The sequence below is a fragment of the Aquila chrysaetos genome, chromosome 20, assembly GCF_900496995.4.
Source record: "Aquila chrysaetos chrysaetos chromosome 20, bAquChr1.4, whole genome shotgun sequence".
Taxonomy (NCBI): Eukaryota; Metazoa; Chordata; class Aves; order Accipitriformes; family Accipitridae; genus Aquila; species Aquila chrysaetos.
The window spans coordinates 3494527-3514690 of NC_044023.1; the positions used below are offsets into that span (position 1 = coordinate 3494527).

Genomic DNA, 20164 nt, shown 5'->3' on the forward strand with positions numbered 1-20164 from the left:
ATGAAAAGCAGATGTAGAATGTACATGGAAGAGGTTGCATAAGTCAGTATTTAAAACAGTAAAGAGAAAAACATGGGTTCTGACAGAGCTGCAAAGACTGAAGCTGCTACCTCTTTCCCTGACACATACATCTCTGTCATCTGCTCCGTACTTGTGCAGAGATTGCTGCCTACATCTCTATCTGACCGATATGAACAGAGCGTAGGAGTGGGCAAGCTGTCAAACAGAAATGGCTTCTGGTCAGTAACAGTCTGAGAAAATCCAGTTAAAGAGTATATATATGCTACAAGTTCGTGTGTGAGTGCTTACATAGCTGGGGACATGTGTGATCTGAAGTTCATATGTTGTTTTACAAAGCAAAATTGTCAGTCCTTTGTGTCCAAAAAATGCTCGAGGATGTAACCATGAACATACCCGACACTGTGGTGGTTTTCTCTTGACTTTGCTGACAGACAGAAACAGCAGAGCTAGGGACACTACTATGTCCCTTCTGTGTTAATGAGGCATGAACTCAAACTTCCCTGGATTTATCTGTCAGTGTCAGAAGTGGAAGGGAACAGGCCCTGCACAGACACTTTGTGAAAGAAGAAAGACTTATTGCCACCCCCACTTTCTAAGTCAGCTAAGGACTTCCTTGGTGAAGGAAGGTGGAGGTCAGTCCTGACACGAACCAAAGGGGGGGGGGGGGGAAATAATCTACTATCTTTGTAATTTAGAGTGGAAAAATAAGGCATTCCTGACTTTTGGTAGGGCATGGGAATGTGGAGGGCCCCACTCCATAAGGGTACAAGGCTTTCACATTGCTTTTATGCAAATATAAAACTTTCATAAAAACTGAAAACCACAGCAATTTTCAGCAACTCACCGTAAACCCAGCCTATGCAGACACATTCAAATATGGCAACAAAAAGAAGGCACATGCCACTAGCTGCATAAGAGTCAAATAACTGAAAGACATACATCCCACCCTGAAAGACAAAAACAGCAAAAGGAAAAAAAATATTGTGTTGGCACCAGTAGGAATATTTCATAGCAAATATGGCTTTAATTACACAGTCAATCTGTTGGTTCCCTGGCAATCTTCCTACTAAAGTTGGTTCCTTCTTGAACAAAGAATATTCATTTCTCAGTGATTTCGTATTGTGAAAGATTTTTTTCTTCCACAGCACTTAAGGTTATTCCCTATGCCAGTTGAATACTGTGCATTTGCTTTAAGGTAGTAAACCCTAGAGTGGAGAGAACTACATTTGACTTGTTTCCAGAATCCTCTCCCACCTCCATACTTTTTTTCAACTTCATTTGTTATCACATCAAGCTGTAGACACCTACAGGTGCTTTTGATCTCCAGATCACTGCACATGAAGATGCAGGGTCTTGTTTTGTGTCTGTGTTATTAATATGTAAAATAATTAGTTAAAATGTGGGGAAAGAAGGCAAAATCTGTAGCTACTAGAATCACTCTCCAATGGTATAGGGACTGTAAAATGACTAAACTGACCTATAAAGTTTGAATGTAGCTCACAGCCTTTAAGCCACAATACTGAAACAAGTCATTATTATTTGACCAAAAAAAAAAAAAAAAAAAAAAAAGAAAGAAGAATCACCCGGACTCAAAGCAAGCTTTTTAAAAAAGTTTTCCCATCAAGTTAAAAAATGTTCTCCAGAGGGCTTTAAAATAGCAGCCTCTGCACATCCAGAAAGGAGAGCAACCAAAACCAAGCACTGTCCGATGTTAGCATGGCATCCATGTACAACGTCCACTATACTATCAACAGTCTGTAATTTCATACATTCAGTGGTGCCACAGTGCCAAGCAGTATGAAAAAGGTAAATGTGCTTAAGACATCCTCACTTACTGGTTGACTATGACTCAACTACATAAATTGTCACATCTGTCATAGACATAATTCTTTTCTTCTTTTCCTGTATTTTTTCTCTTGCTTGTAATAGTCAGAACTGTTCAGCGAACTGGCTGGCTTTCTAGAGCCTTTGCCTTGAGGCAAGATGAGAAGAAAACCTATGAAGTCCAATAAATAACATTATGGATAATCCAACTATTAAAATTATATGAATGATATTACAGCACTTTCTGTACGAGATACTTTATCTTTTCTCACATATGCGTTCAATATTGAAATAATAACGAGGAGATTCACAAAAGATCATTTCAATAGAAAGGAATCCTAAGACTTCCCTCTTTGCAGAAAGCTATGTGAAGGAAATAGGGGCTTGAGAGCATCTCTTCAGTTGAAATGTAATGCTATTTGGGTAGTACATATGATCCATTACATCTCTGACAATTTTCTGCAAATGGAAGAGAACCCTAAAAACATAAAGAAAACTAAATCAAAAACAATACCTAGGATTTTCCCCTTTTTTTCTCTTCATTAACTGGCTGAAGGTAAGTTAAGATGGACTCTGTAAACTTGAAATCTTGTCTAAATCTTACAGAACATAAGAATGTTCTAAAGTTATTGTATATAAAACTGCATTGATGTCCAAGCAGGCATTTGGCAAAACTAGCACTGTACAGTTAGGAAATGACCATATATCTGAATAAGAAAGTTTTTCTATAAGGTAGAATATCTTTTATGAATAATCCAAAGCCTGAATAAAATCCAGGAATGTGTATTTAGAAATGCAAGAGAGGATAAGGACAGAATTGGGATATATATTTACCATTGGAAGTCTCACTCCTGCATAATGCTTTGATGCCTTACTGAAGTACCATGGAATGGAGTGTTCTCCACCAGTGCGTCATTTCTGCATTGGATTACAGCTACTTAGACTGCCTAGCTGATGATGTAAATAAGTCACACCTCTCAGTAATAACTTACGTCTCTCTAGCAATACAGAGAAAAAAGTGTTTCTCTGTCCTTTAAGGTTTCTGTTCAGCAAAAAGTTATAGTAAAAGCACTGTAGAATATCAGCGCCCCCAGACAAGAATGCAAATGTTGAAGTAAAATGTTTATAGTTAAATGAAGTTTTTTTTTCTCCTAATGCAGATACTTTTTTGATTATTAGCTACACTGTTTTAGTCAGCTCTGCCAGCTGACTGCTTCCCAAAATCTCACAATTGAACATCTTACTGCAAAGAGCTCACAGTCAGGCTCAGCAAATATCTGAGCAAATTGGAAACCAACTAAGACAATACAATGTAAGGGAAACTATTCCACAAAACTCCTGCAAGAATATTCCTGTCATTTTGGAGAATTTGCTTCCTCTTCACTCTTCATGCTTATATTTCTTTTAGCCTGTACATCTCGATAATGTATCTCTCAGTGCTCTGCTTAGCACTTGCACTGTGGAAGGAAATACTCCAAAATTTCCCCATTTGACATAGCAAAGACAATTTATCTTACTGAGGGTAAGAATGATTACAGGCAAATTGGTCCCTATAAGGTTGCTCTGCTCCAATGCTCAAGTTGTAGGGACACACCCCTGGAAGGAATTCTTAATCAACCAGTGTCAATTCCTCTGTTCTCACAGGGAGCTGTGTCACATAGTACCTTTCATAAACTAATGGACAATCTGAAGTCCAGTTTAAAGCCAGAACTATTGTTCTTGGACAAAATCCTAGAACCTCACTGTTCTGATGCATAGAAATCTCTTAATTTTCAGCCTAATTATTCATGGCCAGCTTATACACCCTGGAGTAGGGTGCCCAGTAGAAATGTTTACTACTATATGGATGACTTTACACCTTGTGCTGCTATAGTCTACCCAATCTTTAATACTCCAGACATCCAGTCCTTCCCTATCATTATGCCTTCCTCTGTGACCCAGGACCGTCAGAGTTAATGAAGCCTGATTTGGACTTAAATCTTAGAGATGACTGTGAGCCCTTATCGTTCATGCACTCATTAGGCTACAGCTTTTTTGTGAATTCTTTGTTTTTTAATAAAGACTGAACTCATGCTTTGTTCTTTTGAACAATAAGGACACTTGTAGGACTTCTCTATCTGGCTGCCAACTTTCATGAACATTGAACTTTCATGAAAGAGGATTTATCTTTGAAACTTCTGCTAAATTGACTGAAATCTGCCAGTAGGTTAAAAGTTTAAAATGAAGGAAGAAATACATTGCCAGAGAGCTAGTCAGATGTAGCCAATCACTATATGTGACTCGTTTCCATAGCAAGTCAACTACAGATACTAGGTGAAATTGCTACCAAGCTCTGTCTGTGTAACTTTGCTAAGAATGTCATTTCAGCCACTGTCTCTTTTAACACCAACAGTCACCATCTCCCCTTTGTGCAGTTTCTTGTACCAGTCCTTTTCTTTTGAATAAAATTAATATTTTTTCTTGTGGTGAATTTTCAGTTCCTTCACTAAAGTGTATAAAACTTCTGCTCAACTGCATTTACTTAATACAGAGTATCATATCTCTTATCAGAGAGAGGTATCTGATTAGTCTGGCACAAACTGTCACTAAAAAAAGTAATAAAAGTTTCATTCTGTCCTAGTCTGCACTTTCCTCCCCATCTTTAGTTACTCTTTCCTTGAAAGTGTATCTAAAGCTAATATATTCTGATTAGTTGATTTATTCTATTTATTGTAAAAACTTGCATACTGGGGACAACAAACTAACATGCTTACAATTGCCTACCACCTTTTTTGAGTGATTTTGCTCATTTTCAGTAACAAAGCAATTTGAAAAGCACATAGTCTAAGGACTGTGGATCTCTGTAGAGGGAATGTAAGTGACCCCAGATGAGTTCATGAAGCTGTGGGAGGCTGCTTCACTGGGAAACCCTGCCTGAGATTGCTGCACAACAGAGACACGGCGTGGCCCTTCACCGTTAATACAGCCAGGCTTCCTCGGACAAACATTCCTCAGACATTTAGTTCTACAGCTCCTCAGACATGAAACTTTTTTCTTTGCCTCACTGCCTAGTACAGGGAGGCTCTAATGGCCCAGCAAGCAGAAGAACATGGGCAGAGGAGGGTGTGGATTCTGCCCCTCTTCTTCCTGTCTTGAGAGGGTAAAGAGAAGGAGAGGAAGATGCAACTCATTCTGTAAAGCAAGCACTAAACTCCTGCCAAGTACCAAAGGATCCAAGAGTCCCTCCCCAACCTGGGTGCCAAACACAGTAGTGCCAGACAAGTTGTATCATAAACTGATGGGATGGACTGACACCCTCAGAATTTTTGGCTTATAACATCCCAAAGCAAACACCCTGGTTTGTTTGAAAAAATTTTTTTCTTTTTCTTTTTTTTAATCAAAGACATTTTAGTTTTCTATTTTCACTTTAATTCATCTTCTTTATTGATCTATTCATCCAAAATGTAGTTGTTTCAGACTGATCTGCCCAGAATAAGTAAGCAGAAACCATGATCAGTATATCTGGTTGGCTGGTGCAAAGCAGATGGAATTTCCTTGACTACATAACTTTGATTAAGATATTTCCTAAGCTCCACTGAGAAACTGAGGATACATTTCACATTTGAAATGTTACACAGTAGTTGAGAAGAGTGTCTCAAGTATTTGTAGTCATATTCCTGACAGTGAAATTTGTCTACGGCAAATGTTCTTGCATTTTATCTGTTATGATTATAAAAAGAAACCCATTTCCCTTTTTCTGCAGTAGTACAACAAAGCACATCTTACCTCAGTTAACATTACTAGGCCAATGAAGTATGACACAATGGAAAGGCCAAGAATCAACAGTTCTCTTCTGTAGCCCCTTCGGAAAATCTTTGGGTACATATCTACAACAGCTGTCACAAGGCTCTCAACACACACAAACTAGAACAAATGATAGGAAAGTACAAATGAAATATGTGTCTCATTTGCTGTTGGAATTTGTATTTGCTACCAAATGCTTCAAATATCCTTCTATGTTCTCATCATAGGGACCAAATGATCCCTGAAGACACTCTGTATAAGCAGAAGCTCAAACTGAGAGGAACATCATTTCAGAATTAGGAAGTCCAAAGCTATGGATTTCCAGTCCACCACCAAATTCAAATAGTTGAATCCACTAATATTATCTCAGAATGCATTTGCCCTGTAGCAGATAGATTACTTAAAAATGAAATCTTTCAAGTGTGGCTTGAATGGGACTTAAATAATGTACAAACCGTTTATAGGACTGCAGTGCTATGCACCTTCAAGCACTGCTAAATGAACTGCAGGTTTCTGGGAAAAGTTCTCTCCATTTTACAGAAGAGAGAAGTTCCACAAAGCTATTAAGTGCCCAAGCTAAGTACATCTAATGAAGGAGGGAAGGAACATTCTTACTGACTTTAAAAATCAGCAGAAAGAAGAGGCCCGAGCTTCTGACTCAGGGCTCTGGAGCAAGGTTTCTAAAATAGGCACCAAAATTAATGCCCAACAGTAGACCATATAAAGCCTGCTTCACTGGAACAGTCAAGAGTAGAGTTCAGGAATTGGTCATTTTAGAAAGACTTAAAAAAAAAATCTTTAGATCAGGAAAAAGAGCAGTTACTGAAATGTTAAGCTTAGTGATTGGAAATGTCATGCAAAGTAAGCACTGAAAAGCTTTATTCTACAGTATAAAATCATAAACTTTCCAAATCAAATCATGCCAAGAGCTGAGCTGCATGCTAATAATGCCAGATACTTTACATTTTTCATCAAGCAGCTTTCATAATTTTAATGGTCACATAGGAAGGACAACTTCTATGCTGTCACTTTGCTGCAGAATATGACTACACATTTCTTACTATGGTATCTTAAAGTATAAATACGCCACAGGAACTTACATTATCACTATCTGATATTTGGTTTCAAAATTCATTGCAAAATGCTTTAAAAATGGGAAAAGAAGTCACACTGGTATTTTACTGAACTGTGAATTTTAATCACCCGTATTTAAGTTCAAACTGATTTCCATGTTAATAGTGAAAGCTGTAGTCAGGCTGGATCAGTGTTCACAGTAAATCATAAAGGAATCTCCAGCATCACATAAATAAGATTTAAAATAAGGAACTTGAATTAATGGTTTTAAGCAAGGAATTAAGTTAGGGTTCGTTCTTTCATCAGGTTAGATTCTATTTACATCAAGGATGCTGATATACACATGCTAGGGAATCTGAAAAAATATTTAAATAGTGTTTGTTTCATACCTGACTATCTAATCCAAGGAATATGAGCATCATGAAGAACAGAGTTGCCCACAGAGGAGAAAGAGGCATCATGGTAACAGCTTTAGGGTAAGCAATGAATGCAAGTCCTGGTCCTGAAAAGGAAGAAAAGAAAAGAAATAGTTTATACTTGTGTACTGGGTCTGGCTGAGGTGGAGTTAACTTTCTTTGTAACAGCCTGTACGGTGCTGGGTTTTGGACTTGTGGATAGAACAGCATTTCTAACACCAGCATCGTGGCTACTGCTGAACAGTGCTTGCACAGCATCACTTATTAAACTGTCTTCATCTGGACCAACCATTTTTCTCACTTTTTCTCTTCCTGTTCCCTTCCTCATCCCACTGGGGTGGGCGAGTGAGTGAACAGCAGTGTGGATGCTCAGCTGCTGGTGAGGGTCAACCCACCACAACTTGATTTTTCTTTTATGGCAGATAGGAGGAGCTAAATACAAGATTGAAAACCTTGACAAACTCTACATCTCTAATAGTCTAAATATTTGGTGATGAGACTAATCAATAATGAAGACTTGCTTGGCACATCAACTCTGCCTGCATCTTGTCCAAATGTTTGAAGCTCAAGACTTCTGTTAAGACATTACTGTACTTTACATTCTCCTTCTTTGTGTGGATGTACAGCAAGACTCACATACCTGAATAAATAATAGCATGTGGTCCTGTGAATGTTATATAACTTATTAACATATTCTGGAGTCTTTTTTCTTTTCCTAAGGCAGCACTGTATCTGACATATTGTGCAAGAATGCAGTCAATGGCAAGAGCTGCATCTTGGAAACCATACATGGTGCAAACCAAATGTCTACTGGTTTGTTCAAAACCTGCTATGCATTTTTGAGTGCTGCTGCTGGTACATAACATTAGTTGACTGGCTGCATAGCTACAGAAATCTTTAAAATAGAACATTTTTACAACAGCATTGGTAACTTCTCAGATCTGCTAAAATACCATCTCACCTAGCTCATATTTTCCTGTTCTTATTCACCTGTGCCCATTTTTCAGCTGCTGCAAGCTCTCATGCTATAATAACTTTTATTGAAGTTAGCCAGCTTTTAAAGTAGGGATACAAAGGCAGTATCACAAGGCTGATAAAGGAGTACCTCTGTGCTCCTGCTGCAATAACTTTGGTGAAGACCTGTCACCACACTACTGCTGTTTCATTTGATGCAGTATTTACAAGCTTCTATAGTTTCCAGAGTTGCTGTAGTCTTTTTCAACCTTTTTCTATATAGTTTCTGTAATAGTATAAGCCAGTTGTCTTGGGGGCTTTAGGAAAAGAGAAATATTTTCTATGACAGTATCAGTGAAGCTTTACTTGCTTTGCAGTTTTCCTGCTAACCTTGACTAACTTCTTGAGAGTCATTTCTCCTTCTCAACAGTTCAGTATTATACTGCTTTTGTTTCTGGGCAGCGCTCCTGTTCTTTTTGTTCTATTGAGTTTTAAGTGATGCTTAAAGATGTTACATCCACAAAGGCGTTAAAGAGCAATTAACTTTCATTGGATGCCTAACTCCAAGTGATGGTAATGAACGTTAGATGGTTAATTTCTCATAGAGATGGGCCTTTGTGCCTTTCTGGACTCAAAACAAGAACTTTTATACTTAATGAACCAGAGTGTCTCAGTGTATGTCCCTGGGAGAAAAACTTACTGATGGCATTATCCTTCTGACTGTTAAAAATCTGTATTTGGATAGTATACATTAAGCAAGACTTCAAAGGACTTCCAAAGATTTCTCCTAAACAGCTGATTTCTCATTACTTTAATAGCTGTATAATTTTTTCTTTTTCCCTTTTTTCTTTTTTCAGAAGGAACAAATGTTTGTGTGGATTTCGGTCTGTCTCATTTAAAGAAAACTGAATGCTCCTTTCATGAGGATATAACACTCAAGGGACATACCTGAGCAATATATCTCTGATAAACAATCTTCTGGATACTCAGCTGGAGTAAGTTTGTGTTACAATAGTACCTTGACTTTATGAATTTGGTGCTGTGCACAGTAACAACAATATTTTTCACACTTAAATGTATGACTATAAAAATAGTTAAGAACCCTTCTTCTAGGAGTTATACTAATGAGTCAGGTAACAGGTTTTTAAGAGGAATTTTGTAAAACTATCTGCAAAACAGTCAACTTATCCATAAGACATGGCACAGACTAAGTATACTGACAGCAACCTCTGGGCATCTTTTGTTAACTCAGAAAACTGCTTTTGGAACTTACCTGATTCTGCAACTTCTGCAATGGGCACGCCTTGTTCATAAGCCATAAATCCAAGAACTGAAAAGATAGCAAAACCAGCAACAAAGCTTGTGCCACTGTTCAAGCAGCAGAGCATGATGCAGTCTCTGAAAATATAAATAAAAAACACTGCAGTTGATCTCCAAAGCCTGGGTTTCTTTCATATACTGAGCCATAGGACTAAGAGAACCCCAAGCTGCAGGAATGGACGTTAAATTGCTCATTAAGAGTAAGCTCCCAACTGATATTATGCCCAAGAGAAATCAGTCAGGCATAAGCGTTTGCAGGAAGATACCATCATAATACAGTTGCTTGTGTTTTAACTGGTTGAATTGCAAACCTGTTGCTACTCACTGTTTTTCAATAGAATCTTTAAAAAACATGTAAAAATACTGTAAGAATGGTGTTAAGAACAGTTTTTCTACAGTAGTTGTAATAATGTATTCCAGAGGATATGAACTAATTTATAAACTATAATGGTAGTAATTTGTTTCCTGGAAAAAATCCTATGGTCAGATCTTAGCTAATTCTGTTCCAGTTACAGTATATTGGCAATATATATCCATACAAAATACAACTCCAGTTTGGTTTATAAACTTTTTTTAAGAAGCTGTGGTATTGGAAAGCACCATACATAATGTAAGAAGCGTGTATATGTCTAAAAAAGCACCTAACAAGTACACAAAGACAGTGCAGGGACACTGATCTCTCAGATTGCTGTATCCTACAAACAGACAATTACAAGGCCAAGGTGAAGAAATCTTTTATTTCCCAGATTGGAAATGTCACTATAGTAAATCACTTTAAAAAAAGGGAAAATACTCTTGCAGAAAGGTGCGATCTTTCCCCAGAGCTCGGTGAAATATTATTGTTCATCCTGCTTTCAGACAGCACTTCAGGCTTGACAGATGATGAGGTAGGAATGATTTATCATGACAGTCAGTCTTTTAAGACTGTTTGCTATGAGAGACAGCTGTGTACTTGAGAAAGTAATAATCTAACCTAGATGCCTGAAAGTAAATTAGGATTCTAAAACACTGAAAGACAAGGCAAGCCTGTAGCTCTGTCAAGCCTATACCTTAGTCTGGTTTATTCCCATCCTGCTACCATTCTGAAGCAAATTTTTGTGCAAGCTATCTATGAGAAGAAATGACCCTGTAAAACCTAACAGGTTCTGAATCCACATCTTCAATAATGATTCCCATCTTTGTCACAGACTTGTAGTGACTTTTCGAGAATCAGGGACAATTCATATTTTTGAAGTCCTGGCATATATTCCAGCAAAACTTCTTTGGCAACCTCTCTGTCCTGTTGCTTGTTTCATTTGGTATTTTTATCCTGTTAGCTTTATCTCATCAATTTATTAAGTTGAAAGTGAGGTGACCAGTTCCAGCATCTTATTCCTTCACTAATGAGCCCTGCACTGCATCCCACGTCTGTTCACAGCTCTTCCTGTTACTGACTTTGGCTCACCTTAGCATCAGGCACATACGTTGTAAATGGCAGGAAGCAGGCATACGTTTCAATACTGCAAAGTGAGGGATCAGCTGAACTATGGCCATTGGGCCATGGGAGGCTTTGCCTCTCTCTCGTCACCTTATCTACAGTTAATTTTAACCATTATTTTGAGAATGTTTTTATGTTCTCATAATAATTTCATAGTAAAAAATTTCTATATGGCATACCATCTATAAATTGCCAACATTTGTTTAGAAATGAAAAAAAAATGAATACTCCCATTTGTAGATCAAGACTCAGACATGGAGAAGTCCAGTGATGTTCATATTTCATTCATGCATGAACTCTCTAATGCTGTTTGTTCACTAGCAGGGGTAAATAGGTCCTTTAAAATACTTTCTGAAAATTCTGAAAATGGTGAGAATTCTGACCTGTTATATATTTGATTTTCATATGAAATTGCTTCCCGTAGTTATGCACAGCCAGGCTAGTTATACACTTTGGATGTTTTAAAGCAAAATAGCAATCTAAAAGAAAGCAACCAGGAACATGGAGTTCTTTGTGCTTTGCAGAGAAATAAATCAAAGAAAAAGATCATCTTCCTAACCATTCTTCTCTCTGTATTTCAGCACTGAAGTAGCTCTGGAGAGATTCTCACCCCAGCCTATCTCACCTAAGAAACTGGTGAGTTCAATGCTGAGAAATTAAAACTAAGTGTGATGAAACCCTGTCGATAAGAGATGTCAGAAAGATGTATTTTTTAATCCTTTGGGGGGAAAAAAGAGACAGTACTTCAGTGGGATGGATCTGACTGCTCACCAGTCATATGATGCCTCCATTTGGAACAGCCTGTTTTCTGCAGATAAGATTTATTATAGATAATTCACAGGCTTCAAATGCAGTCCAAACAAGATTTTTTTCCAGTGAACGGTGTGGCACAGGACATTTGAGAGCTGTTTGTTCCTAACCATGAGAAAAAGGCTTGAGGTGGAGACACATTGCTCCCTGTGCACCTTCAGAGCCCCTGGCAGTTTCTGCTGCTTCCTCTTGCAGGAAGGTTCTAGGGCACGGCCCAAGTGGTTTAAGCTGGACCATCCTATATGACTAGATCATCTTTGAGAGAACAAGAGGAGCACGGCCATTTCTCCACTCACAGGGAAGACTTGCAAACCACAGTGCCATGGTACAAAATAAATACAGGGTAGGTATGCATTTCTCCAAGGAAATGGGAAAAAGTGAACCTAAGGGGATTTTCATAATCTCCAGTTAGTGAGGTACCTATTCTCTTCACATAACACAGCCACAGCTCCTTCATTTTCTTCCCCAGTTAGACAGTTACAGACTGAACACGCAATTCTCTGGGGACCTAGCAGTGTTTCCTGTCCTAATAAAAATATAACCTCTGATTTTAATTTCCATCCTTCTTTTTTTGCAGGAATTCTACTAACCCCTCAACTCCTCCTGTTTTTTTTTTCCCTTAGATAGAAGTGTGTAACTTGTAGTTCAGTCTCTTTTTTATGGTACAGGAAGGAAAATTGAGAGGGGGATCTGGATCCGTTGATTGTGAAACCAATGAATTTTAAAACACAAATGTCCAAGAACCATTGGAAGGAGAACATGAAGTTTATCTAATTTTCCATCAATTTTTTATAAGCATCCTTGGTAGGAAAGCATCAGAGCTAAACTGATTTCAAATGAAAGGAAAACTTCAAATTTTTATGAAAACTTCACAATCTTCCAAATTAATGTCTTGCCAATCACCTGAATAATTCAAGATATGCATCCCTTATCCTCTCCCTGCCTGACAGGCAGGATACTGCTGAAAATTCATTCTGCCTTCCTCAAGGAGCTTCTCTGATTAGAGTGCAGAGTCCACAGAGCCTTTTGCATCCCTCCGGTTACTTCCTTGCCTTTACGGATCCCCTCAAGACCCATTCCCATTCCTCTTTTCCTCTTAGACTACAAGCTTGATAAAGGACACATCTTCATTTCTTAAAAGGTTTGTCCATTTGTTGACAGTGTGTGAAATCATTCATTTATCTTCTGCACCACCATGGCAACATGGCAGCCTACGCCTGGTTTGTACACGGGGGTCATACATAAAAATGGTCCTGCTGAGGTGCAGCCTCCAGTACAAAGGCTTGGTGCTGTGACGCCGAATGGCGTTTCCCCTGGTGGGGAAATGCACAGAGCCCAGCAGGGAGCTGGATCGGTCCTGCCAAGACAGAGCGCACGAAGCAGGAAAAAGAATGTTTTCCTCTCCTGTCTGCTGAGGTTGTCTGAAGTTAATTCATCCCTTAAAAGGTCTGAATGTATTAGGAATTCATAGCTTGCTAAAAATTAGAGGAAACATCAGTACACCTTTCTTTTATTTATATGGTGAAAACACTGCCTGCTGATGGTGCTGCCATTACTTTCATCTTTTCATAAGAGTCACTTTTGACATAAACTGTTGTAAATCCAGGGAGGATGTATATTAATTTATTACAATGAAAGATAAGTAAGGACAATAAAAATCCCTTTCCTATTCAAAGATGTGAAGTGACTTGCTTCCAGTTCATTTACAATGTTCATGAATTAGATCAGGTTGCTAATAAGAAAAACCCATGTGCAGTTTAGGTTTTCCCATTTCCCACTAAAATACCTCATGTCCTTATTTTCCACCGCAACTCTCCCTTAGGAAAAAAAAAAAAAAAATTAGCAAAACAGAGTGCAAAAAGGGTGGAAGTAGATGTTACAATCAGACAGTACACTGCGGGTATTGTGAGAGGCAAATCCATGGCTTGATTTTAATTTTTTTAAGTGCTAGTTAGAATACAAATTTAATTCTGCTTTCCACTGCATAGCTGCTTTGTATGTCTTGCTCTGTTAGCAACCCTGTTTAACTCAGCTGCCTTCTGGAGTTAACTTCTGTCCTACTCGTTTCCTCAGATTTCTTAAGAATCGTACTTTGGGACACAATAAAATCTGTCCTATTCAGGAAATATGCGAAAACATTTTGTTAGAGGAATTGTGAAGCTTGGGTTCAGTAAAAAGCATTCTGTTGCAGAATCTTGCTCAGGAGCTTTAAAAGGGAGCTCCTGATGTTTTTTACAAGCTATGCTGCTAGGGTCAGAGGAGAAGAAGGAAAATTACATAAGCTCTCTGATGACATATCAAACCTCCTGCTTTTTGTAATGAGTTACAAAACCATAGTAAAAAGATTACTGCAGTCCTTGAGGAAGTAACAGAATAGTTTCTAGATAGGATGCAACTGGAAAGAAATAAAAATAAAATTAAATAAGAGAGAAAAGATGTAGCACCTTTGTTAAAGCATCACTTAGGCTAATTGGGGAAAACTTTCGTTACCCACTGTTCTGTAAGGGCATTCATTACCCTCTGTTGGGGCATCTTTGTCATTATTCTGAAAATAATGTCAGTCAGCACTGAAGTTAGTAGGGGATTTACACTACTTTATACACAAAACATTTGGAATTTTGGCTGTCATAGCCAAGCAAAAAGTAACTTCTGTTGCTGCTGAGTTACTTTGCACTTTTAGATAGCAAAGTACCCTAAACTGCTGCTGGATAGCTTTGCAGACATTCAGCTGGTGGGTACATTCGTGTCCCTGTGGTTTCCAGTATCCCAATTCCCTCTCTGTCTGGAGGGTCCTACTGTTTGGTGTTTCTCTGACAGAAGAGAAAATTGTTGCTAAGACATTGAAAGACGGTGGCAGTTTTCTAAAACTGTCTCCTGAACTCTCCAAGTAAAAGTGTAATTTAGAATTTAAATACTTACACTTTGGGGGTTTTGGGGCTGGTGTGTTTGGGATTCTTTTGTTTTGGGACTGCATTATTTCCTTTATAGAAAAAATGAAATTTTCATTCTCTGTCTGGAGATCATCGTGGAGTCAGTACAATCAAACCGTCATTTACTGTCTCATGTTAAAGGCTGTTGAATTGTAGCAAAACTGATTCAATAACTACTGATGCCAGAAGAAAAAAAAGTAGTGCTCGTATTCCTGCCCACGCCAGTAAAATGGAATGAGGATTTTGCATGTCATATCCTTTTGATATTGATTCAAGAAAGATTAAAACTTACTGAAGCCATTAGCAATTTCCTTACCGATTTCTATAAAGATAAACAATGTAATGCTATCCATTTCTACTGTGCTTTAGCTAGGAGCCAGTAAACTATGGGAAAAAGTGACATTCAGAGCATAGACCAAACGCAGGCAACTTTTAATAACTGTTTTTGTAGGATTTTTTTTTTTAAAGCAGATACACATCATACAATCAAATATTGCACACACATGCAATTATACATGTATGAAATTCAGTATGTTATACGTGCAATTTGTATGCATGTGTGTACTGAGGGGCTTGTGGCTGTGCAAGGGTCAGATATGATCAAAAGGGATGAAAACACCAAATTTGGAAAAGAGTTGCTCTGAAACGATTATAAAAAAACATTACAGATCTCTGTCCCATAAAAACATGTGCATGTGCTTATGATTACTCATGTAAGTAGCTAAAGGAAAAGGGAAAGACTTCTGAGTAAAGCTAAGTATGCGGGCACTTCCATCACTGAAAATAAATATAAAAATAAAGTGTGGAAGATATTACCTGTAGCAGTTATTATTATAGTTGTTGTAACTTCCCAGGGCTGTCAAGCACCCCAAGCAGATCGCGTAAGAGAAAAATATCTGTGTACCAGCGTCCACCCACACCTGAAGACAAAAAAACCTGAGTGGTTAAAAAAGGTCAAGAAGAAATCACCTTTATGCATATATTGACTGCAAATTTGCAGAGGCAACTGTACAGGGTAATAGTGTCTGGCAAACCTTTTATAAGTCACAACCTTCAAAAAAATATGCTGTGAGTTAAATTCCCCTCTCCTTCCCAGTGGTAATTTCCCCTCTCCTTCCCAGTTACAAGGAGTAACTCAGCTGGTCTTTACAGGTTCAACCTAATCTAAGTAGAAAGAGAAACAGAATTTCTGGAGAAGAACCTCAGCAAATATAAATTCTTTAATGGTTTTATTAACACTATAAGATGCTAGTAATTGCAACCTAAATAGAATCATCTTAATTTATCTCATTCTCACTTGATAATTATTTATGCAAATTTAAAAATTTAGTGTGAAAAAATACTCTAAAGCCAAAATATGCCATTAATAGATAATATACAAATCAAGCTGAGGAAAGAGAAGAGACAACTTATCAAGGGAAGGGAGTTTTTTTAGCAATATGTAATGGCCCCAATTAGGCACCAGGACATGGTTTTTCTGGTCACTGTACCATTAACAAATAAAAGTTCTGTAGAGCTTAGCAAGTAAGTAGCTTTATAATATCATTATGGTAACATTTATATCCTAAAGTGTTGGAAATACTAAAGTCTAAATCAGAGAAAAGAAAAAAAAGGAAGCATGAGTTGACACAGTAAGATTATTCTCCTCACAGTACTCTCAGAACATTACCATAACATGCAATTTTTTTGACTTCAAAGATACTCCAACAAAACAGTTCATTTCATTCTACTAGAGTCTGGGTGTGTTATTATTGGAGGTGAATAGACTCTTAACTCCTGATTTTGCCATGAGAGCGATGTGAAGAACCCACGTCTACACAGCTGCACTGTCATTTCCAATCCAATAAATTCTGACTCCTAGTTTCCTGGGATAAATGAGCTCTGTAAGTTTTGGTTTTTTAAAGCAGAGCAACCAAAGTGCTCTTTTCAGAGCTTTTCAGAGAAGTAACAAAACCCTGACTGATAACCGGAGGCAATAACTGTGTAGCCATTAGCTACTCTAAGTTTGAGACAGGAAAGAGGTAATGCAGGTAGTGATTTCATGACTAATAATAGTAATAATCAACTACTCATAAATAAAGGGAGTGGATTTGTTTTACATGTGATCAAGTAAGACCTTAGTCTCTGGAGTTGTTGTGAGGGTTTCTGTTTACGAATAACATTAAGATCACATTTGATTTGCATCAGTAGCTTAAATGGTTTCATTGCTGTCATCCTGAATAAGATACAGGTGGTTACATCTCAAAGTTTCACCACTTGGTAAGGAAAAGACTTCACAGAGAAAGCCTTTTGACAGACAAGCTCTTTAACAAGATCAGAAGCTCCCAAAAAGCTGTAAGGAGCATAGGTCAACTGAAAATGCACGGTCTTCTTGAGCATAAATAAAAGCTAAGAAACTGGATCAGCACATGTGGAATCTGCTGCTTCTTTCCATTTCAGTGTTTGCACCACGTATTGTTGCAGTGCATTGCATAGCACTTAGGTGAGCAATAGCCTTTCCTGTTGGCATACGCCAGCTCTGCAGAAGTCTGATTATTCCTTGGACAGCAAGTCCTAGTGGAAACGGGGGCAAAGAAGAACTGTACTCCAAAGTGAGAAACCCCAGAGCTGCTTGAGAAGAGGAGCAGAGAGCACATCCCTCTGGAGGTCCTGTGTACATAGTTAGAAAAACAGATAAAATTCTGGCCATAAGTGATATTATTTCCTTCAAAGAAAACAAGTCTCCTGTAAAGCCCATGGCATCTGGCAGTGCTTCAACATAATAAGTGGCAAATACTTTATGACAAACATGTTCTGTAAGCAAATGTTCACATGTTCTATAAAAGTTGAATCAGATTGAAGAGCCCTTTGGTTTTGTTGCACTATATGACATCAATCTAGAAATTCCATCAGAACTTATGGCTAATGTTTAAACAGAAAGGAGGAAGTAATTTTATTTACTGAATGGAATAATAGAATCAGTGTAGCTTCTTTTGGGTTGTACACTCAGAGAACCAGTGACGTTAAATTTGTGATGACTATTAATATTTTAGTTTCAGGTTTCTGAAATGGCAAAACCATCTACAACTCATCAAGGAAGTGGCAAATAGGGAAATTAATTTAGAAACCACAGATAGATTCTTGATAGCTGGAAAAACACAAGAGATGGACTAACTCTGTTGTATTTTTGTCACAAGCCTAGACATGTCAACATTTTAAAGCCATGCGGTTGATATTACAGCTCAGTTCTTCATATTCTTGTCCCAACAGCTAGTGACCATCTGACATTTACCATCAGACTGCAGTACTCATTTGTGGTTGGAGAATTTGTTGAGGTACACAAATTGTTTATTAGTCTAAGTCACACCCAGTCTTAGTCATTCATAAACTGTACCTCATGGGAAGTTGTTCTCATTAAAACTTCTAGTGGGTACAGATGGGCTCTTGTAGATACCCCTCACAAATCCAGGTGTCATCCATGTGGCTTACAGCAACAAAAGCATTATAAATTATTTCTGAGAGGGCTGAATTTGCAACGTCTGGCTTAGATTAGAATTTGTAACATTTTCCAAGTACATGGAATGAATGTAGAACAATTCTGCAGAACAATGAAATTCTGAAGGACAGAGACAAAGAAAACACTGCCAATAAGCTGCAAACCAAGGGTTCTGGAGCCAGCAGCTGGTGAAAGACCGGGACAAAAGGACTACATTTTTTTCTGAAATGAGACAGGGCTTGATAGGTTTCTGACATGAGTAGATTCCGGAGGAAAGGACCTGTACCAGAGAACATCCTGTTCATGCTTTATAAACTTTGTACCTTGAAAATCCTTTGGTTAGTGATAATTAAGTCAATTCAGTAGTATGTATTCATAAATTTTGGGATTGAAAATGTTTTATAGTCTTTTATTAGCTTCTACTTTAAAAGATGGATCTAAGTGTTTCTTCTTACTTTTTTCATATCATAATTAAAATGTTTCCATGCCAAAACAAGATCAAAATTAAAGCACAAACCCTTTGTTTATTATACCCTAATATTTAAAAAATCCAAATGCCAAAGGACAGAACCTTTATACCTACTATCCTTTATATCTACCGTGCTTACATTTTTGCACCCGTTACAGCCATTTTCTAGACAAGCTAGGTCCAGCGCTACGTTAGCGACAGTATGTGCAAACAAGAAAAATGTGAATGCCAGCTCAGAATACCGCAGCACAGCTATTGCTCCGACTGCTGTACGGAAATAATGCTTGCTAGCTAGGAAGAAGGGGCTGTTCGATGAGCCTGTGCGACGAAGCTCTGTTCCCAAAGGGAGAAGGCAAAGTAAACAAGCCTCAACTCTATGGCACTGCCTGCTTTCTCCAAGTAGAAATGAGGCATGACAGTGAGAGATTGTGAGTCTCTCTCCACTTCCCATTTTCTGAGTGGGAAGGGGAACAGAGAGCTGTCTGTGCCCTGGTCCCCATTTTGAGGCTTTCCCACACTTCATTTTACAGCTTTCCTGATTCACACCGTTAGCTCACAAGCAGTGGTCTCAGCTGTGTCCTGCTGATAACTTGTTGGTACAAACATAATTCCACAAAACAGGATAACCAAGAACATCTTCTACTAAAAATGGAAAGCACTGTTTTGCAAAGTCCAGCTCTCAAAAGCTGGCAATACCCAGATATTAATTCTGCCTGGGTAAACTTAATTTGGCCTTCCTGTGTGTAGGTCTAGGACACAGTCTTCATTTACACGACTTTCTGCCCAGGCAGATGAATCAAGCTAGTCAAACAGAGGATCCTGTTGTCCGGAGGATCCCTTGCCTCTTTTGTTGCCATGATTGTAGCACATGTAATGAATGAAGAAGGATAAAGAAGGAAGAAGAGGGATGTGCTCTAGCGAAGACAACAGAATACTGCTCTGGAAAATTAGATTCTTTCAACGTCTCTGCTATAAAGTTTCTATGTGACGTTGTGTCGATAAATCACTTAAACCAACCCTTTCTCAAATGTTCATTAACTATGTAATCCTCATTTAATGGATATCCGAAGCGAAGTACAAAATTACTGAGCAGTCACTGTGGCAACTAAGGTGAATGAAAGCCATGTCTGGAACAATTGAAAAAAACCAAACAAAACCCCACAGTATAAAAAGCCAGGTCTACCAACTTCAAATTGAAAATCCCCAGAAGACTGATAGCCTCTCATTTTAGTCTCAGTATATATATCTCTCTACATCAGTAAGATGGGGTCATGCCATACACTGAAAACAAAATAACAGGTTTATGAAGCCCATGGACAGTGCAGAAATAAGTCACTTTGAAAGGCTGAGCCATTTTTTGTGATGATCAAGGTCTGAACAATATGCAGTATATTTACAGGGCCAAGCAATAAGTGAAAAGTATAAAACAAAATATTGCATAACTGTCCTGAAATGAGCTTAGCTGATGCTGTACTTGAATAAAGCAGAGACCCTGGGGAAAACCTGTTACGTGTTGATGTTATTTCCATAATGCATGGAATAAAAATGAACATTGCTCACCTGAAGGGCTATCATTAGATTCCAGGTTTTTCTCTAACTTTATACTTTCTC

General features: G+C 38.1%; 1 protein-coding gene across 3 annotated transcripts in view; it reads right to left on the bottom strand.

The window, feature by feature from the left end:
- Positions 1 to 20164, bottom strand: part of SLC6A11 (solute carrier family 6 member 11) — a 109928-nt gene that overhangs the window by 6989 nt on the left and 82775 nt on the right. For all 3 annotated transcript variants that reach the window (XM_029996100.2, XM_029996099.2, XM_029996098.1), the window contains exons 8-12: positions 15426 to 15529; positions 9346 to 9470; positions 7092 to 7204; positions 5611 to 5748; positions 866 to 968 (exon numbers count right to left, since the gene is read on the bottom strand). In XM_029996100.2, the coding sequence (XP_029851960.1) occupies positions 866 to 968; positions 5611 to 5748; positions 7092 to 7204; positions 9346 to 9470; positions 15426 to 15529 (583 nt within the window). The remainder of the gene's footprint in view (positions 1 to 865; positions 969 to 5610; positions 5749 to 7091; positions 7205 to 9345; positions 9471 to 15425; positions 15530 to 20164) is intronic.